The sequence below is a fragment of the Semicossyphus pulcher genome, unplaced genomic scaffold (genome assembly GCF_022749685.1).
Source record: "Semicossyphus pulcher isolate SPU_LCO1_2020_fin unplaced genomic scaffold, fSemPul1.0.p SCAF_17, whole genome shotgun sequence".
NCBI lineage: Eukaryota > Metazoa > Chordata > Actinopteri > Labriformes > Labridae > Semicossyphus > Semicossyphus pulcher.
The window spans coordinates 2,503,495-2,524,483 of record NW_027211681.1 but is presented as its reverse complement, the minus strand read 5'-3'; the positions used below and the strand labels follow the sequence as shown (position 1 = coordinate 2,524,483).

Below are 20,989 nucleotides of genomic sequence, written 5' to 3'. Positions count from 1 at the left end.
AAACCATTTAAAAGAAAAAAAATGCTTCATTACTTCTACATCTTTAGTTTTCTTCAAAATGTGTCCCTCTTATGATGTTTTATATCCATATAACATGAGACCACTGAGTAAACAAATACATCTTGTGATGTCCAAGAGAGGGAAGATATGGCAGGGAGGTGAACTGTTACACTATCAGCTACTTGCACATGTTTCTAAGTGTGCGCATTCGTATTTACAACTGTGCTTCAATTCCTCATTTCTAAACTGTCAAACCTCCTGCACTGCACAACATAGAGTAATCATACTGGAGTACATCTGTATAAGGACTAACACTTTTTCCTTGATAATGTTTGCTTCTGTTTTTGTGCTCATACTGGGTAAGATAACCAACACAAACTGCACCACAGTAACTAGCATTAGTATTTCACGATTTGAATTATTTTTCCCTCTCCACAGGGTTGTGCCACTGCAGCCAGGAGAGCAGTAAGTCAGTTGTTGTGTTTGTAAATGTGTGTATTGTCAATTGACCAAATTTTTGCCAAAATGTACAATCATGTTTTTTTTTGCAAATAAACCAAACCAATAAATAAACCATTTAAAAGAAAAAAATGCTTCATTACTTCTACATCTTTAGTTTTCTTCAAAATGTGTCCCTCTTATGATGTTTTATATCCATATAACATGAGACCACTGAGTAAACGAATACATCTTGTGATGTCCAAGAGAGGGAAGATATGGCAGGGAGGTGAACTGTTACACTATCAGCTACTTGCACATGTTTCTAAGTGTGCGCATTCGTATATACAACTGTGCTTCAATTCCTCATTTCTAAACTGTCAAACCTCCTGCACTGCACAACATAGAGTAATCATACTGGAGTACATCTGTATAAGGACTAACACTTTTTCCTTGATAATGTTTGCTTCTGTTTTTGTGCTCATACTGGGTAAGATAACCAACACAAACTGCACCACAGTAACTAGCATTAGTATTTCACGATTTGAATTATTTTTCCCTCTCCACAGGGTTGTGCCACTGCAGCCAGGAGAGCAGTAAGTCAGTTGTTGTGTTTGTAAATGTGTGTATTGTCAATTGACCAAATAGTAATTATTATTAAAATAAATTTGTTTTATTTAATTCTTTGTTTTTGACAGATCAGTCACATCTCGGGCAGCCACAATTGTTTGGCCCTTCAGAGGCTCTGGTGAAAAGGGTTGTAGAGTTTAACTGTAAACTTCTGACCTACCCCAAAAATGAATCCATCCTGCTGCAGCTATACAAGTGAGGATTTGTTCACATTACATCCAACTATTGCATGAAAATGTAAAAGTAATAAATATATACCTTAAAAATCCATCTTATTTTAACCTTTTCTAGAGAGGATAACCATGACAATCTCCTGAGTGAGTACACCTCCCTGGCAGGGGAGGTTGCAACCTTCCCCATGATCATCAAAGTTAACCACGAGGGAAACCTGGAGTGTGTGGCCAAGGCCCAGAACAACTCTAAGATAGGGCCCACGGTCAGCAACACACACCACCTGAAGGTCATTGGTGAGTCTCCGGGGATTTTTTGGATGTCATATGTAGGCTACATGGCTTTGTTGTTCCACATTTTAATTTTGTTCACTTAAAATAAAGATATTCATATTTTTTGGACAACAAAATTATGTTTTGCAAAGTTTGGCTGCAACTGAAATAAAAACAATGTTACCATGTGCCTCTAATCTTACAGCTATGCTAACAGCTGTGTGAGGCTAAACTGGGATAAAGTGGTGCCATTAGCTACATGCTAAAAAGAGATACTAACCACACAGTCATTGATACTGTAAGGCTTTGTTTAAGTTCCTTTTTATGTTTGCTGTTGTTTTGCAGTTGTTTATTGTGCCCTCTGGGTATTGGCTGAGAAATAGTTCCTGGGGTGGGAAGATGCAGTTATAGTTATAAAGTTTATTTTAAGCAGGAGTTTTGCATTCTGGACAAGAGAAGACGCATGTTGAGCGAGCGAGAGCTAAGTGAGAAAAGCAGTTAGCCAACCTGTTTGTTGTTTCTTTCTGGGGACACCTCAACCTTGGGTTAGCTGTCGTTCTTCCTCCCTCCATCTAGCTACCCTGTAACGTTACAATACTAACATGCTCACAATATTAATAACAGCAGGCAAACATTAGTTAGCTAGAGTCGCCAAGGACAAAGGAATTTGATACCATACCATAAAAAAAAGGAGCAAATTCATCTGCCTGGTTTTGAAACCAGGTGCTTTTTTACCAACAATTAAAAGAAATGTTTTTTTGTATAAGGCCAGGATCTCAGTCTGTGTCTGTCCTGTAGAGCCAGTGAAAGGTGCACAGTTGGTCGTCACTTCAGGTCCAGTGGAGTTCTTTGAGGGAAGGACACTGGAGCTACAATGTAAGCTCACTGCAGGAAATCACGTCTCTTACACTTGGCTGCTAAATGGACAGCCTGTCTCTCAGTCTCCTCATCACAGAGCTACAGATAACCAGCTCTTGATCAACAGGTCGGTGCAAAACTATGGATTAGCTGTTAATGCTTTTTAATTTTTGGAACTGGGTAATGTTCTGTCAGACATGTCTTTAATTTTGTAAGAAGATTAGGAAAGTTTTCTCGGGCCAGAGTGGAGGACAGGCCCAAAGTTGTAATAACCACGTTTGGCCAATGTGTCAAATTAGCTTACTGAACTCTGTGGGGGCATGGTTAGCCCAAGTGCTAACCTCTTCTGTAGATCCACAGAGTCCTCATAGAGCAATGCCTCTTTTGTGCATGGAACTCTGAACTCCTCGTCAAGGCTGCTGATGGGAAGCTAGAGTTTGTTGCTCCCACCGTGCAGTTGCTGCGCGGCTTAGACTGTGTTGCAGGCCCAGCCACCTGCGGAGGTAACCACTGATCTACCTCTCAAGGCTCTCCACTGTTGACATGGTCACCTCGTAGACCAGCAGAGGCAAGAGGACACGGTTAAATGCCATGTTGGTATATCAAAGCCTTAAGCCTGCCAGGTAAGCCAGACTTGTCTACTGTGGAGAGCCAAGTTTCGAGCTTCTTGATGATTTCTCGAACTGAGGCTTCATCCCTGAGACTACAGTCAATGATCTTGCCTAGGCTTGTGACTGGTTTCTCAGTGATAGATGGTATTGCATCACCATCCACAAAGAAGCAAAACTTGTCCACCATCTTTCCCCTCTTCAACACTATGGACCTGGATTTGGTTGGTTTGAAACAAATTTTTGCCCAGGATATGAGCTTTTCCAGGCCCTGGAGAATCATCATGCCACCAGGGAGTGATGCAGTGGTGACAGTCAGGTCATACATGAAGGCCCTGATGGGATGGCGGGCCTCTGCAGTCAGTCTTAGCTGCTATTACCACCATGTTCATGGCAAGGGCAAGGGAATAACTGAGATAGTACACCCAGTTATGATCCTTTTTCTAGCCGGTGCCAGTCAGATGTTGAGCTCCTAGAAGTGACTCTAAGCCTGAAGTTCACATAGTAGTTCAGGACGATGATCTTGCTGGGTACATGGTGCCTGTCCAGGCTGGTCTCAAGCAGCCTGTGGGGTATTGAGCCATATGCATTGGCGAGGTCGAGCCAAAGTACAACTAGGTCTCCCTTCCCTTTGGGTGCCTCCCTGATCAGCTTACCACTGGTCTAGGTACCCTGGGACTCCAGGATAGGAGACTGAAGATTTTCCCCTCCACACCGAGAAGTGAGATGGATCAGAACTGCTCCAGCTTGGTTGAGTTCTCTCCCTTGGGAATCCAGAGTTCCTCCTCGTGCCTCTACTGTTCTGCTATCATTCCCCTTTGCCAAATCACTCATAGCATCTTCCAGAGGATTCTGAAGAGCTCTGGGCAGCGCTGGCCCTGGGTGCTGTAACCACCTCTAAATTACACAAATCAACCTAACAAGCATGTCTTTGGACTGTGGGAGGAAGCTGGAGTACCCAGAACAAACAGACGCATGCCTGGGTAGAAACTGAAACTACATCCGAACCGGGATTCGAATTAGCCATTAGCTACTCGTAAACACATGTTAATAATATTATGTGAAAGCTGCATAAGTGGTGATTAGCATGCTTAGCATGACAAGCATGTCTTTGGACTGTGGGAGGAAGCCAGAGTACCCCCAGTGAACCCAGGCATGCATGGGGAGAACATGCAAACTCCACATAGAAAGGCCCCCTACATCCAAACTGGGATTCGAACCAAGAACCTTCTAGCGGTGAGGCCGCAGTGCTACAGCCCTCATTTGAGTAATCCATAGACAAAAACATCAGAAAGGACAGTTTTTAAAAAAAAATATGGTGTTAAGTATGTAAAACAGAAAATATTGTAAACCTGATGTTTGTATAAAGAATCTGCTCACTTTTGCTGTAACAAAAGAGAAAAGTACCTGCAGTAAATACACCTCCTAAATATGACACCAACGACAAATAGGTAGAGGTAACTGAAATGATTATCTGTGTCACCCTTAGAACTACTGCTGCAGACAGCGGCTCATACAGGTGTGTTGCCACCAACACCTTTAACAACACCCAAGTCTTCAGATCCAACAGCTCTGAAGTTGTAATCACAGTCAAAGGTTAGTAGTCATCCACTGTGACATATAGGCACACATTTTATATGACTGCTTTCTTTAAACAAAATAACTTTCTCCTTCATCCTCAGATGTGGTGTCAAATCCTGACATCTCCTTCAGTGTGTTAAAGGAGGATTCCCACTACTATTTTGCTGTGTTCACCTGTCGGTCAATAAAAGGGATGCCGCCTGTCACCTTTTCACTTTACAATAGGACAGAATTGGTTGCAAATACGACAGTTGACGCCAGAAATGCCACATTCAGGGTTCCGCTGGTCCTGGGGCACTTGGGAATGCTTCAGTGCCAGGCAAACAACGGAGACCAGGTTGTATACAGTGAATGGATTCCCCTAGAAGTTGGTGCGTGCATTGTTTAAACCTTCAGACATAACAATGCAATACACATTACTTTTTTTTAATATCCATGATGTCAATTTTGAATCCAACAGTGCCGGTCGGTGGGCCTGTGGTGTTGCATTATGACTCTGACACTGGAGAAAACTATGCTGTGATCGGCCTGAGGCTCTATTGCAAGGCAGCGAGGGGAACTCATCCACGGTACCAATGGTTCCTTAACAAAACTCTTCTGAATGACAGCGGGAGCTTCTATTATGTGCAGCACCAGCCTCCGGAACAGTCCATTGTCCTGCTGTCTGTGGGGAGGAGCAGCGCTGGGACATACCACTGTGAAGTGTCCGACAGCTTTGACAGCAGCACCACCATAAGCAGCAAGAGGAAGTACCTGGATAAAGAAGGTACAGTTGATCCATTAAGGATCAAGTGACAAAGGTGATAACTGGTCTAATCTTTTCTTCATCTTCCGCCAGTGGTGAATCGTCTCCCCGTCTTGGTGGTGGTGGTCATCTTTGGGTGTTTCACGTTCCTGGTTCTCCTGGTCTCTGTTTGTTGTTGGGCTGGAGTGGTGTTCAGTGAGTTTCCATCTGTTCCTGTTTTTAACTTATATGTCTGCCTTCAACGTGCCACTGTGAAACAAATGTTTCTACCTTTCTTTCAGGGCGAAGGCAGTATGGAGAGAAGTCTCTGTGAGTTATTTCTCTGTTTAATTCTGACACTTGGTCATCAAAAATGATGACCCGTTTCCAATGAAGCTGTTACTTCCTCTTGTGAAGAACACTGTGATACTTGATACTAAGTCAGCATTTTTTATTTCTTATTGCAAAAGAATAACATGTTGAAAGCTAAACCACCTTTTGCAATTAAAAGGAAGGAAGGGAATAATGCCAAGATCCAAAACACTGACATGCTACACTGTCACTTTATACACTGCTAAAGCCTAGTTTATCTATTGCGCCAAAAAATGCCTTGATGGCATTTTCCCTTTATTATACAGCTAGACAGATTGACTGTAAATATGGGAGTGAAAGGGGAGCGTTCATTTAAATGTTCCATTTTGTTTTAAATTTATTTATGTATGTATGTATGTTTGTATATGCTAATTTGTGGTTCTCAAAAATCACATTTTGATGTCAAAAATATACACAATTTTGGATGCAGTCTTCCAAAATGTATCATAATAATTGGTGTGTAATTGTAGCCTGTACACTCCTGCCCAGGTTGTTGAAAGGTCAATATAACAAGACTCAACACAATGACCTTGGTGTCCTTAGTAGCTAGTTGGTAGCTAATTAGGCTTGTATACCTTTTTATATGGGACTGTACTGCACTTTTAGCAAACTACGCCTGCCTGAAGATAACTGTGTATATGACAACTGATTGCTCCTCTCAGGTTGAGCTTGGAGATGCAAAGAGTGATCGCTGCATATGAGGGCGAGCTGGTCAGTTAATTTCCCTGTATATCCACTATTCGTTAATTTTCACATGAGCAGTGTAGCTGCATTATTATTTTAACTGTGACACAGAGCTCATAGAGTGTCTCTCCTTACAGGATGTGTCACAGTATGATGACGATGCTGATGTGGTGAACACGGCAAGAGGAGGAGAATTTGATCAGGTGAGAGCAAACAAATCAATCAACACATCAGTCGACTGCAAACAAGCAGGTTGTCAAACTTCTTCACTCATCCCCCTTTATGCTCTCCAGTGTTTGAACAACATGTGATTAAACTATTAGTTTGACTACATTTTGGAGCAGCTTACTGGTAGTTCAAATACATTCTTAGTTGCACAGACTCACAGTTTCACATGAATAGAGACGTAATTTATTATTTTGGTTTGTGAAGTTGGTAATTTAGCTATTATCTCAACCAGCATGCTTGTATTACATCATTTTGGGTATGTTATCACATATACATTGTAATTTTGCTCAGTATTTTACAAAGTAGTTTGAGCTGCTGTTTTCTTCATGGATTCAGCTGTTCAAACCAGACTTCTCCCTATTGTAGTTTTGCTTTAGGTCCACGTTTACAGTCTAGTCATTGGTGGATTGCAAAACTATTCTTTAAAATTACCCTCTCCTTTATTGTTTATCTCGCCAGGCATCTGAAGCCTCTGTCGATGAATGGCCCCAGATTGGGAGAAAAAAGAAGACGTTGGAGGATGAAGCAGTGGAGGAGCACTGAGGGGTCAAAGTGTTTTCTTTATTTAAAGGCTGTTGTGGTTAAATAAACATCTCATGATACCCTGTGCTGCCACGTATTTTCATCATGAATACTCATTTTATTTATCTCTTAAATGTAAGTGGTGTTAAAACCACGATAACAGTCACACATGATCATCCTGCTTGGCTGCTCACCGGCCAGCTCCGCCCCTCTGACGCGCAGCCGCCTGCGCAGCTCCTCTGGGTGTCTTTCGTCTTCTTCGTCAAGTGAAGCAACACGACAGAGGTTAGAAGTAGTTTCAAGTTTAGTAAAACTGAGCAGGGAGGCTGTTCTTTCACTCAAGTCTGCTAAAACCATACGGAGCGCTCCAGAGGTTCAGCTAAACGGGGGAGATATGGAGGAGACGGGCGGTGCTACTGCGTACGGAGCTTCGCTCGCGGGAGGAGGCTTCGACGTCAACAAGTTTGTCCGACAACCGCAAACTATCGTGCGGTTCCTGAGCTGGGTAAGTAGAGAAAGTATAGAGGTAGAAGCTATGTTTCACAAACTGTTCAAAGGTTCAAAAGAGGCAGAAGTAATATCCAGCGTGGTTCGGGAGCAGGTGCGCCTGGCCTCGTGCCCTTAAACCCCCTCCGTGGATCGGCTACATGTTATATTTTACATGTGCTGTGGAGAACAAGAGGCTACTGTAGCAGCGTCTCTGCGGAGCGTCATGTTGCACGCAGCTGGTGTGTGACAGCAGCTCGGCGACAGCACAGGTCAACACTGCTGCTGTCAGAGGACAAAGACAGAAAACTATCACTGTGAACAGACGTTCACTTGAACTAAATATAGGATGTATGTCTGGCCATCTTAAGGTGTAATGTGTAACATTAGAGCTATACTTACCAGAGATCAATTAAATAAAAGAATAGTATTAATGTAACTTCTAGATATAAATTAAATAACAAACACCCTCTTTGCAATATAGTAAAATGGATCAATGAAATAATCTGAATAGTTCATATCATTAACAGGTTATATAGATGAAGGGAATTTGCTTAAAGAGGGGGATTCATGAACCAGGGAAAGTTCTGAGAAGGTGTTAATGCTGCCTGTCATATGTTGCTAGGCAAATTTTAATTTAGTTTTATCGGTTTCGACACTTATTTGGAGTCCAACATGAATCTTACCAGACTGGTTTTGCTGACTGTTTCCTCAATCATCATAGGATTTGTATCCTAATTTGAAAGTGATTTTATTGCACATGAATAATTCTGGGTTCCCCGGAGTACCCAGAATATGGTTGATGTAGTGAAAACTATATGTTAGGCCTCCAGCTCATGTACATGCAGGGTGAGTGTAGGCAATTGGAAAACACCTGGATAGTGTTGCAGTGTGGTAGAAGAGGACAGAATGTGCCCTTGGTTGACTCAACTGCTGAGTGTTTATGTGCATGTGTTTAGGAAACTGTTTGTGTGTGTGTGTGTGTTTGTGTGTCTGTGTGTGTGTGAGAAAGAGAGGGGGATTATGTGCGTGTGTGTGTGTCACTGGTAAACAGTGGCTGATGGGCAGGTAAGGCGATACCTCTGCCCCCCCGTGGACCCTCGCTTTTATTCCTGGTGAATGTGTGCCTCTAATCTCCATCTCAAACACACACACACACACACACACACACACACACAGAGCTGTGCCCAATGCATCTCATATTCATGCTGGTTGGATCAACATGTATCTCTGATGATCTTTCTCCGAACCAGCACCTATGGCCCAAGAAAGGATTGCTTTCCCTGTAACTCCTGCCTACATGTCCCACAATGCACCACACCTTCTCCTGGAACAAGGACAATGCTGTGTAAAATGTGTCTCGCTCATTTAAAGTGTTGCATCACATCACTTGATGATGCATGATTTGAGAAAACCAGTTCATATCCTTTAGTGACCTCCCTGTACGGTCGGAGTACTGCAACAAAACAGTATTTCCAGTAGATTTATGCAAAAAAATGACCAAATAGCCCCCAAAAACATACTGGATGTCACAGTTGTTTTTGACATTTGTCACTCAACACAGTTTCTATCTGTCACTTTATGCATTATCCAGAATAATCCATCTGCAACTCCACTAACAATCCCTCTGTCACGCTTGTGTCTTGTGTCTCGGAACTCCCCACACTTCCCTAATATCTCACTCTCCTGCTACTTTTCGGTACTTTTTGTCTCATCGCATCAGCAGGACTGTGGCCAGTTTCTGACTCTGCCCCCTCACCTCATCCTCCTTCCCACCGGTTGAACAGTCGCTCTCTATCCTCCTCCCAGATCTCATTATGAGAGTTGTCAGTGAGTTGGTGGCATCTCTGGAGTCACATGGCAGGCAGCTGCACTCAGAAGTAGGTCACATGGTTAGGTGGGTAACCAGAGCAGACAGCAGCAGAGCACGGGACGGTCAGAGGGAGCAGGCAGCATTTAGTGTCTTCAATTTGTAAACACATGACGGCCAGCACAAGAGCTGCGAGGGATCACGAGAGTCAGCAATAAGAAAAGAGTTTGTTTATGATGAGGTCACCATCTTTTATGCAATAATTACCAGTGGAAATTGATGCAGAGTTCTGAGCCTTTCTTTAAATGTAATGTCACATAATTTTAGTAGGATTCATTTTGTATTCTGCTCCATAATTGGTGCTCACAATAGACACACACTTGCTGTAAAGATATTGGCTAATTTTATGGTTTGGCATTTCGAAAGGGGAACTGTTTTGAAACTTGGGCTGTGTTCAAGAAACTCGCAGTTTTAAAAGTTGGCTGCTTAACAGTGAGCTCTATAAAGCAAAAAGCAGATGTTTATTTTCTTCTTGTAGTAATTGATTTTGTGACTGCAGAAGCAGACAAAAAGTAAAAGACTCCCGCATCTTTAATCAATGATAAAAGTTGCATTTTTATTTTAAATTCTCTGTTAGTATATTTCAATCTAAATGGAAACCAAAAGCAGGAAACCAGTTAAGTAAAGTAGCCTTGCTTCTGATAATGTGTGGCACTAATGTGAAGTATGCAATGTTAATGTGTAAACTTGAAAAGCCAGCAGCATGTTCCACACTTTCTCCTTGTGTTTCTACAAATCATTGAAGGCCGTCTTCTTCCTCTCTCCTCTGCTTCACTTTAGATATTTGCCTTAGTGGTGTTTGCCTGCATCGCAACAGAGGGATACATCAACACTTCCAGCAGCCCTGAGCCAAAGTGCATCTTTAACCAGAATGACTCGGCTTGTCATTATGCGGTTGGCATCGGGGTGATTGCCTTCCTGGCATGTGTGGCTTTCCTGGTGCTGGATGTTTACGTCCCTTACATGAGCAACGCACAGGAGAGGAAGTACGCTGTCATGGCAGACCTGGGATTCTCAGGTGAGCTGGAGCTTTAAGTGAATTTTAGTTTTGTAAAAACTTTAAAGCTGCACCAGTAACCAGTATTTATTATTGTTAGAATGGTTTGAATGACTTTTTGTTGTATGACAGGTGTTGCGCAAAATTGAAAGCTCTAAGAATTTTAGCCTGAAACTGAAATTGCTCTCAGCTCTGTCGAGGGATTTTTTGTTTGCTTATTGTTTTGCCTTGCAGTCCTTATACTTGGCTTATAGTCAACTTTACTGATTTGGTTCACTGTCACTTTCCTTTTCTTTCTAGCTGCAGCAGGCAGCCTTTACACTACTCGACAGACCCAGTTAGTGGTTAGCTGGTCAACATAGCAAAACATTTTGCAGTTGATGAGCCAGGTTGCAGCTGTAGTAGTTGGTAGCGACAAAAAACAGAGCTATAAGAGAGTAGATGTTTGACTTACATGTGTCAGGTGGACACACCTTACTCCAAAAATAATGCTAATGTTGCTCTGCACCTTATGTTAACATAAACAACACTTTGCTAACATGTTAACCAAATTAAGATGTCATATCTTGTGTTGACATAACATAAACGAGTGGCCAAAATATGTTAATGCTGCTTTAAGTGGCCTTGAAAGTTAAATTAGTAATCAATACATTTGAATGATAGCACTTCGCAGATTTGTGGAGGGTAAACTTATGGCCCGCGACACACACCTTTTATACATGTACACTGAACAAAAATATAAACGCAGCACTTTTGTTTTTGCTCCCCTTTTTCATGAGCTGAACTCAAAGATCTAAGACTTTTTCTATGTACACAAAAGGCCTATTTCTCTCAAATATTATTCACAAATGTGTCTAAATCTGTGTTAGTGAGCACTTCTCCCTTGCCGAGATGATCCATCCACCTCACAGGTGTGGCATATCAAGATGCTGATTAGACAGCATAATTACTGCACAGGTGTGCCTTAGGCTGGCCACAATAAAAGGCCACTCTAAAATGTGCAGTTTTACTGTATTGGGGGGGTCCGGGGGGGTCAGAATACCCATCAGTATCTGGTGTGACCACCATTTGCCTCAGTCAGTGCAACACATCTCCTTCGCATAGAGTTGATCAGGTTGTTGATTGTGGCCTGTGGAATGTTGGTCCACTCCTCTTCAATGGCTGCGAAGTTGCTGGATATTGGCAGGAACTGGAACATGCTGTTGTATGGCCATGCAAGAACTGGGATGTTTTCAGCTTCCAGGAATTGTGGAGTACTGCAACCAAACAGTATTTCCAGTAGATTTATGCAAAAAAATGACCAAATAGCCCCCAAAAACATACTGGATGTCACAGTTGTTTTTGACATTTGTCACTCAACACAGTTTCTATCTGTCACTTTATGCATTATCCAGAATAATCCATCTGCGGCTCCACTAACAATCCCTCTGTCACGCTTGTGTCTTGTGTCTCGGAACTCCCCACATTTGACCACTGAGTGATAAAACTGCACACTCTAAAGAGTGGCCTTTTATTGTGGCCAGCACACCTGTACAATAAAAATGCTGTCTAATCAGCATCTTGATATGCCACACCTGTGAGGTGGATGGATTTTGTGAACTTGTGAACAATATTTGAGAGAAACAGGCCTTTTGTGTACATAGAAAAGTCTTAGATCTTTGACTTCAGCTCATGAAAAATAGGAGCAAAAACAAAAGTGCGTTTATATTTTTGTTCAGTATATAAATGAACAGAGGAACCTATAATACTTGGAATACATGGCAGATAGGTCATACATGGACCAAACACTTCTCCCAAAATGTTAAAAATCAGATTAACTTTTATATCGATTATATATCGATCGATGACTACAGATACAACTTCAAAATAAGTGAAAATCCAAAGAAAAAGAAACAAATTCGACGCTCAGATGAAGGCAAACAGTCTAAAAAGGTAAGCGTCCGTGAGCGAGGAAAATCAAGAGTTACAACTGTAACAAATGGAGCCAACCATGGACGTCACACATGCGACACTGTCTGAATATCTGGGAAGTGTGCTCCCTCAATTACTGTTTATCCCCATAGGTGCCGCCAAAGAGGATAAAACTCAAAACTTTGAGATTCTAACTTTAATCTAAATTTTTTTCTATAGTTTAGCAGTAGCATGATGGCACTAGAGCAGTGATGTTTTTATGATTTTTACCACAACAATATTTTGTCTACGTCTTTATCGCTCCCTCTCAGCCTTTCAGTTTCCTCATTTGAATATGAATGCGTCATGCACAAAGCCAAAGAGTACTGTCATAATGTGGGACAATCCCCAACCTGTTTTCCTGACATAACTCAACATGTATTATTCACTATTGATGAATGAGCAGCACAGTGGAGGAGGGGAGTAGTTGTAACAGATTTAGGTGAAATTAAACATTCATCAGCTGTATGTGACAGTTCACAGGCAGCCATTCTTCAAGGAAACAAAGAAGTAGATTGAAAAACAGCTTGTGGTCATTTGAGCAGACGGCAACAGGCCTCAGCCTGTTTTTATTGTAAAGACATTGTTTTTGTCCTTTTGTATATTTTTCACAGGAATTCATTTTTTATGTCAGCTGAGCACTTTTGATAACTTTTCATGCAGTAAAAACACCCCTTTATATCAGCACGTATGTTTGTGCATCTGTGTCTCTGTATGTTTTCCAGGGGCGTGGACCTTCCTGTGGTTTGTGTGTTTCTGCCTGTTGGCCAGTCAGTGGGGTCAAACCCACGAAAACAGAGCCATCCCAATGGATGCGGCACGTGCTACTATTGCCTTCTCCTTTTTCTCTATCGCCACTTGGGTGAGCAGGACTACTGTTCTCTTGTTTTCTTACTACCAGCTAAAAGTTAGGCATGTTTATTTACCAGTGTGATCTTGTTTTAAAAAAAAAGAGGGCAGATATACATTACAGATGACTGATTATTGAAGCTTTTGCTCTATGCAGTTAAGGGACCGTACTTTATTTCTGAAGAATATCATAGGTCCTCCTATTGACAAAAGCATAACTATATTAAAGCATCAGTATATCTTTGATTTGTAATCATGCTTATTCTCATTCTTCCAAAAGTCAGACTGACTTTTGTGTGTCTGTTAAAAATGAATCTACAACAGGGAGACGATTAAATTAGCTTTACATAAAGACTGTATGGAGCCGTATGTTCCTGTCCTGGCGCAATGATTTCCTCTACTCCATAACTTGTTGTTTCTACACCTTTATCTTTTTACTGTTGAACAAACATGTGAATGTAACATGTAAATAAGTCAGCTTTAGAGGTTCTCGTTAGCAGGTTTTTTTATTGCCATGTACCGAGCTAGGGTAGGTGTTTCCCTTTGCGTCCAATTTCTATGCTAAGCTAACTGGCTGCAAGCTTTCACTTCATATTTATCAGAGAGGCCTGAGAGTGGTATCAATCTTCTCATCTAACTCTCGGCAAAAAAGCTAGTAAGCAGACTTCCCACGGTGTCCATTTGCCCAGGCTCCACCGATGTAAATTAGCTGTACAGCTAAATCTGGCCCAACAGTTGTGTTGTGCACAGCCCCTGTCAAATACACTAATAAACTAAAGTAAACTAAACTTAGTCTTATGAAGCACCCCCTGGCTTCTGTTTGTACCACAATTATACAGAAACTTGTTAGAGACTAGTACTTGATCAAGATACTTACATCACTGATTACTGCGAAGTATTTACTATAAGACAAAAGCACAAAGTCTGGTGGGAACCTTTGATATTTTAAAGTTCAGAGGTAGTTGCTAAACATCAAACCTTTTATTCTAGAAACCATGACTCTTCATACACCACACATTTGCTTATTGAATGTTCTTTAGTTGGTCATCTGTTGGAGCTTACTGCCATCACTTGAATGCACCACTCAGAAGACTAAGCATTTAACAGCATCACCAAACAAAAGTAGCAATACATTAAAGTAATGCACTGACAGACTAAATGCCAAGCTGTGTTTAAAGTTTGTTTTACACTTATATGAAGAGAAACCAGCTTCCTCGGCTGTATTATAAATGTTTTTCCGCTTTGCAGGGAATCCTGACCTACTTTGCCCTGGGTCGTTTCCGCCGAGGTGTTAATGAAGTCACCATCCCGACCTACACAGAGCCGCCACCAGATCTCCACACCCCCTACCCTCCTACCTATGCTCCCACCTCTTACAACCCAACCACCTATACCCCCACCACCTACACAGCCTATCCCGGCAGTGTGCCCGACATGCACCCGCAGCCTCCTTTCAGCGCACAGCCCCAGCCGCAGGGAGACATCGGCTACCAGCCGCCAAACTACTGAGACGAAGGGAGGTCAAACTGACGAGGTGGTATTCCAGGTCATCTGTTGGAAGACTGATTGTAGCTGCACTGCACAGAAGCACATTCATATCATATTGATGTGGTTTTACATTTGATTTACCACCCTTTCAAAGGGTGGTAAATCAAACCAAGAGAACCTGAGCAGTGCACCTGCAAGTCAGCAATGAGGGACATACTTGTTTAAGGGTCTGTGCTCACACCTTAAGACATCAGGCCGACTGCTGAGATTAGCACTGATGACTGAGTAATCTGACTTTAGACCTTTGTGCAAAGGTGCAACTTTTACCTCAAATGTGCTTATCCTGAAGGGGGGAAATAGTTGGAATGTACTCAGGAGTTCAAAGGTCACATTATGTGAGGTTATGGAGAATACCTGTGAACCTCCAATCAGAGTGGAAGAAGCCAACGCTTCACGTGTTCCTCTCTGAGCATGTGCATTTGTACATAGATTTCACTATGCAAAGCTGCCATTCTGATGGTTGTATGTGCCTGATTTTCTTTTCCTATTCAGTTTGGTGGATTCTTCCCCTCCAGTGCATTTAGTTTGAGGACCTGTAGACAGTGTAGGATTCAGCATACAGTGGGAAAAGACCACTATGAAGCCAAATGTTCTGTGTGAATAATGTTTTTTGTAAAAAGTGGGCCCTGTAGAGAAAATGTAATTAAGTTTTGCTATCTTTGTGCTAAAGCTACAGGACTCCTGCTGATCGCCATAGCAACTAGCTTTTTAAATACCACTCAATTCTAAATGTACCGCCCTCCATTTCTTTATCTCTGACACACTGTTATTGTTGATAGAAAATGGTTAAATGTACCAATCAGCAGAGGTGTTAATTCAGTCAGCATTGCCCTTCAAACCTGTAGCTAACATGCAGATAGTGAGGGGAGGGGAGCTTGTAGATAATCTGCACCCATTGAACAGGTTTATCCAGCGAGCATGACCTCATAGAGTAACTTATTAACTGCCAGCAGCACTGCTCCCTCTGCAACGGAGCAGCCTCACATTTCCTGCTAGGCCTGGGTGACATTTAGTTTTGTGAACACTGATGTTTATCTTGTATTTACAGGCTAAGTAATCTAAGCTGCTGAAGGCAGCTGCAGTGTTTGTTTTAACAGATGACAGATTAACACCTTGGCCTGCAATTGTGAGAATCAAACATCCGTGCTTAGAAAGACTTCCTGTCCTGACAGTAACACGTTTGTCAGTTTTACACCTCAGCCATCTTTTGGCCCTGGCTGTTGTAGTAATTGATGGGGGTGTAAGCTGAATTTAGATCTGTGAGTGAAAGGCTGACGCTGATTGTGTTGTATTTATTAATATGATGCTATTCTGGTATCACATTGGTGGAGACAGTTTGATTATGTTTGGCCTTTGGGAAGAAAAAAAGCATGCAGAACTTACTGAAGCCTATTTTTAAATTAAAACCACTGTTGTAGATTTGTTTGTGGAGGGAAATTATACTTTAGAGGGCTTTTTGGGGAAGCAAAGTGAGTAAAAGTGCGCCATGATGAAATACTGAACTTATATTTAGGTTAAACAGCTGTGTATCACAGCTGCCCTCGCTGCTGCGCCTGAGGTATTTATGCAAAAGATTATTTTCATTTTCTGGAAAATCAGTTAAATTTGCTCTTCAGTGAACATTTATGATCTCTCAAATGTACGATGCCTTAAAACTCACTACATCCCCTTATAGCATTGTTTTGGTAACACAAGGCTATCATTTGATATGTAAAGTTGATTTAATGTATTTAGTGGAGCCCATTGAAACTTTTGCAAAATTAATCAGATTATTTTTTATTTCAACACGCTCCTTGTTTTAGCTTTAAAACAAATGATTTGTGTAAAATCATGTATGATACCTACAAATATTTAAAACTAAACACCAGATTTGGTCATTTTGATTTGTTTTTCTATCATTTCCACCGTTTTTTTCGTACTTTGATTGAACATTGAGTTGTGTCGTTGCCATGTGCTCTTTTGCTTTCATTTGTCATAATTTCATGTCATGGTGTCAAAAGCACAACAGCAATTTACTTTGTAGAATAAAATAATTCACTGGATGTTCAGTTGTATTGAGGCTATTATTACATCAATGTACTTCAGGGACTATATAGTGTAGAGGATATACTTTTCCATACTAGCCTGCCAGCTCGCTGCACATCTTTGGTGCCTGCCAGGATTTGAAGGTTATTTTTGTCTCCTGTAGTATGTGAGGGCATTGGATTACATCTCATAGTTTATGCACCCAGTCAGTTTTCTAGGTGTGAGGACAGAATATCACAACCATCTCTAAAAAAAATCTTGGGATGAATAACTACATCAGATCTTATGTTAAAAGTGCTAAACAAATTTAACTTGATACCCTCCTGCCCTGCCACAATTAATTTTCATAATAAATACAAGAAGACATTGAAATGTGTTTATGAAAAAGAATTTAAAAATACATATTTGACAGGATAATGCTGATGGTTATTGTAGTAAAAGCTATCACAGTTATTAATTAGGGTCATTTTCATATGCATGTTCCAATGAATCAAATAAAAACACTGTAAAATGTAAACAGTCACTTTTATGTTCAGAGGTGAAGATTGGAGAAAAGCTTCCTGGGAATTCCAGAGTCCACAAGTTTTCCTGCAATGACTTGTTGAGGAGTTTCTTTCCTGATCGGAGCGCTGTTCTCTTTGTCCACCATCAGACCTCCGTAACACTTTCTACACACCGCCTGATACTTGTCAGCTCCACCGATTACCTCCACCTGTGGGACAGAAGATCAGCTGACAGGTTATAAAATGTGATTTAAAAAGGGGGGGGACTGTTTTAATATACCTACATAATCTACAGAATTACTTGGGGAAAAAAAAAATTGTAAATATGTTCACCACATTTGGATTCTTTGAGAAAGAAATACATGTAACAGTAACCAAGCCGGTCACACCACCCTCCTTTAAAAAAGTGTGTTGGAGCACTTTATGGTTTACTTTTTATAGACTTTTCTGATTAGTACCCCTCACCTCCTTCTCTGCTCCTATCCTCTTAGTGTAGGCAGCTTCTTTATAACACTGCATACAGACGGCGTGGAGCTTCACTACGCTCTCTGCCAGAGGAACCAGGTTCAGGATGTTTCCAAATGGCTACAAGAATGCACAGGACAGCAGAAATGCAGTTAGTTCCACTAATTAGATGGAGGTAAAATCACATTACAAGGACAGACAGGAACGTTATAGTGTGGTATAATAAACAGTGAACTCTGTTATTGTGCAGCTCATGCAGATTGTTCAGTCCTTCCTTCATAATGGGTTTCTTGTCTTAGACATTATGTTTTGTCTCTACGCACAGTGGTGCTCTATCTTCACCAGCAGTATGCACTCTGTTTGTCTGCACGTCATTGTTATATTTACAAACACTTACAGCTCATAATGACACACACAGGTGCTCACCTTTCTCTGGAAGGTTGCGTCCAATGCAGCTACAATGACTGTCTTTCCTAAATTGGCCATTTCCTCACAAAACTCCACTGTGTCTGGAAACTACAATAACACAAGAGATGCACAGATATACAGTAGTTAGTGAGGAATTTGTCGACTTGGTCTCTATCAGAAGAACAGTAATGAGAGTATAAAGTGTATATACTTACAAACTGTCCTTCATCAATTCCAATGACACAGGCTTTCAGTGCCAGAGGCCGCACATCCTCCAGATGATTGGCTGGCACAGCTGCCATTGTGTTTCTAAAAGATCAGACAGAAGAAAAAAAAAAGTATTTCAACCAAACTAAAGTCACAGAAAAATCTATATTTTCCCTGGAGTCCCACCACAACAGGTCATCTTCCGCTTAGACAGCATGTACCAGGTTTGTAAAATGCATACAGTATTTCCTCCTGCCTCCCCATTTCAAATTAACTGATGTAATCACTAATTGTTGCATTTTTCTTTTAAGACAAAAGATAGCTTGTGTCCTTTTAGTGCATCCATCTTGGGTTCATATTTCTCCTTCTGTTATCTTGATCATACTATTGTAGAGACATACTGTATGTACAAACAAGAAATTCAGCCCACCAAGTTAATGTTGCATTTGTTACTACAGGACAACTGCACAAGTAGCTGTACACAAATTAAAACTTAAAAAATGAGGAAGGCTGCATGACCCTTATATTTTAAGTTTGATTGACCTCATTCAACCCCAAACCAATAATATTTCTGTAAGTGTGAGCAACTTTAAGCGTAATAAAAACTAAATCAAAACAGGAGGACTTACTTGTCATGTGTGGCCATGCCTATATCAGAATAACGTGTGTCCTTTGCATATTTGATCACCAAGCAATTGTACTGAGCTATCTGGAAACGGCGCACTCTTCGCATTAGTTCAGTGCTGCAAAGTAAACGACAATAATGAAGTTAGCATAAGTCAAACCCATCTGTACATTAAAACAATGTATTTTCTCAGTATGACAGTGCCTTTCTTACATGTATCTCTGACAGTATGCTACTACAGCATACACAGGAAGTAATGAATACCATGCAATGTTTTTTATTTTATTTTATTTTTTTAATGTGCAACATCAGTATGAAGTGGTCCTAAAATGGTGTCTAACATAGATACTGTGTTGTAACCATACTCTTAACAAAGGACGATTCAACTGAACAGATTCTATCTGGGGACAGTAATCAATGCAGGAATTTGGCGGGATGTTCATATCTTGGCGGAAATATGAACTCAATGTTTTTTACATTACTGAAACAGTGTGCATTTACTTACACAAGATAACTATACATGCAAGGAGAGCTGCGTTTTTTTAAGTTTGTGCGTGAATAACTCACCTTTTGCCTGAAAACATCGGTCCAAAGATGACCTGCGAACAACAGCGGAGGTCGGTACAGTTAAACATAACGTTAAGCATTTTCTCAAAAACACACCTTACGTTAGCATATACTATTTCCTGTGTACATAAGTTACATTAAGCTTCGGACATAAAGGTAAGTATTACATTGAGTCAACGTTCAATCAATAACATACAAACCTGAATCTGTCCTCGTGCTTTCCTCGGTGAATTTGGAAGAACTCTTGGAAAATCCACACAGTCCATTTTATATTAATACGTGACAACAAGACGAAGATAAAAAGTTAAATTTAAAAAAAAAAAATGTATATATATATATATATTACTAATTTGTTCCCACAAGGAGAGTTGCTCAACAAAAACGTTGAATATGCCGCGCTGGCGGGTTATTTATCCGAATCTCACCAGTGGATACAGTCACGTGAATCTTGTAACCTATCAGCTTCCAAAACAGATGCGACAGCGGAGAGCGCAGGCGCCAATGCTGACCAATCAGAGTCGAAGAGAGTCAGCTTTGTGGGGGGAAGTATGTGTACACCAATCATACAGTAAATGGTACTGTATGACGCATGTTTTAGGTTTCTCCATACTCTAACACACCTGATTTGAATGATCTGCTCATTATCAACCAACTGAAGCGTCTCAGGGGATTGATAATGAGCAAAACATTCGAATCAGGTGTGTTAGAGTACGGAGAAGCCTAAAACATGCAGGAAGGTAGCTCTCCAGGAGCAGGGTTGGAGACCCCTAGTTTTGAAAAACAAAGCTGGACAAAGTTGAATAGCTATAATGTGTACACAGACATTTTTTATATATAAAAACGGGTTTGTAGGCCTATAGACAATACATTAAATGTATCCTGAGCTGGCACAGGAAATACAGTATGGTATGGTAAGATGTTACTTGTATCAAGAAAAAAAGTACTTTACATTATAATATTGCAAAATATAAAATACAAATAAATGAGGAAAAGGGGCCAGGGATATATAAATCTATAACTGACTACCTGAATGGCACAATACTGAAATCACATATTCAGATTTAATGTTTTCTTTATAACTGTCCACATCTCTAAGTGAAATTCTAAGGATGCCCCTTTTACTGAGGCAATTCTGGACAATATGCTAGGAAAAACGCAAAGATTAACAATGGAATTAGGTATGGAATTGTTCAGACAGCAGTAGAAAAGGACATGCTCTATAAATAATGTATTGGTGACGGCTCATTTCTATGTCATCCAAATCTTTCCAGAATGTCCCAGTTTATGGTCTGCTAGTACATAACAGAGTCAGTTTCTCCATGAAAAAAATATTTTTCGTTCAATGGGACAGTATTTGGAGACAACTACATTACAGAGATGACACCAGTGCATAATAGTGAC

General features: G+C 40.9%; 3 protein-coding genes across 4 annotated transcripts; 2 read left to right on the top strand and 1 right to left on the bottom strand.

Annotated features, from left to right (window-relative positions):
* The first annotated feature begins 193 nt into the window (after positions 1-193).
* Positions 194-7,151, top strand: LOC138595382 (platelet endothelial cell adhesion molecule). 2 transcript variants are annotated; one of them, XM_069666769.1, is made up of 14 exons: positions 194-359; positions 439-465; positions 1,008-1,034; positions 1,137-1,263; positions 1,360-1,535; positions 2,310-2,496; positions 4,467-4,573; positions 4,660-4,929; positions 5,019-5,324; positions 5,397-5,498; positions 5,585-5,612; positions 6,317-6,365; positions 6,476-6,541; positions 7,026-7,151. In XM_069666769.1, the coding sequence occupies exons 1-14, from the start codon at positions 329-331 to the stop codon at positions 7,107-7,109; spliced, it is 1,587 nt and encodes a 528-aa protein (XP_069522870.1). In that variant the 5' UTR covers positions 194-328; the 3' UTR covers positions 7,110-7,151. The 2 variants fall into 2 exon arrangements, with proteins under 2 accessions (XP_069522870.1, XP_069522871.1); XM_069666770.1 differs by lacking the exons at positions 194-359; positions 439-465 and adding an exon at positions 826-928.
* Positions 7,152-7,360: 209 nt separating this feature from the next.
* Positions 7,361-16,830, top strand: syngr2b (synaptogyrin 2b). The gene is made up of 4 exons (XM_069666119.1): positions 7,361-7,593; positions 10,225-10,462; positions 13,117-13,253; positions 14,489-16,830. Exons 1-4 carry the CDS (start codon positions 7,483-7,485, stop codon positions 14,747-14,749), a joined length of 747 nt encoding a protein of 248 aa, XP_069522220.1. The 5' UTR covers positions 7,361-7,482; the 3' UTR covers positions 14,750-16,830.
* A 362-nt stretch (positions 16,831-17,192) lies between these two features.
* On the bottom strand, positions 17,193-19,883 carry tk1 (thymidine kinase 1, soluble). The gene is made up of 7 exons (XM_069666121.1): positions 19,789-19,883; positions 19,589-19,620; positions 19,026-19,139; positions 18,405-18,498; positions 18,208-18,297; positions 17,782-17,901; positions 17,193-17,525 (listed from the first exon to the last, which is right to left on the bottom strand). Exons 1-7 carry the CDS (start codon positions 19,852-19,854, stop codon positions 17,346-17,348), a joined length of 696 nt encoding a protein of 231 aa, XP_069522222.1. The 5' UTR covers positions 19,855-19,883; the 3' UTR covers positions 17,193-17,345.
* Between the last annotated feature and the right edge of the window lie 1,106 nt (positions 19,884-20,989).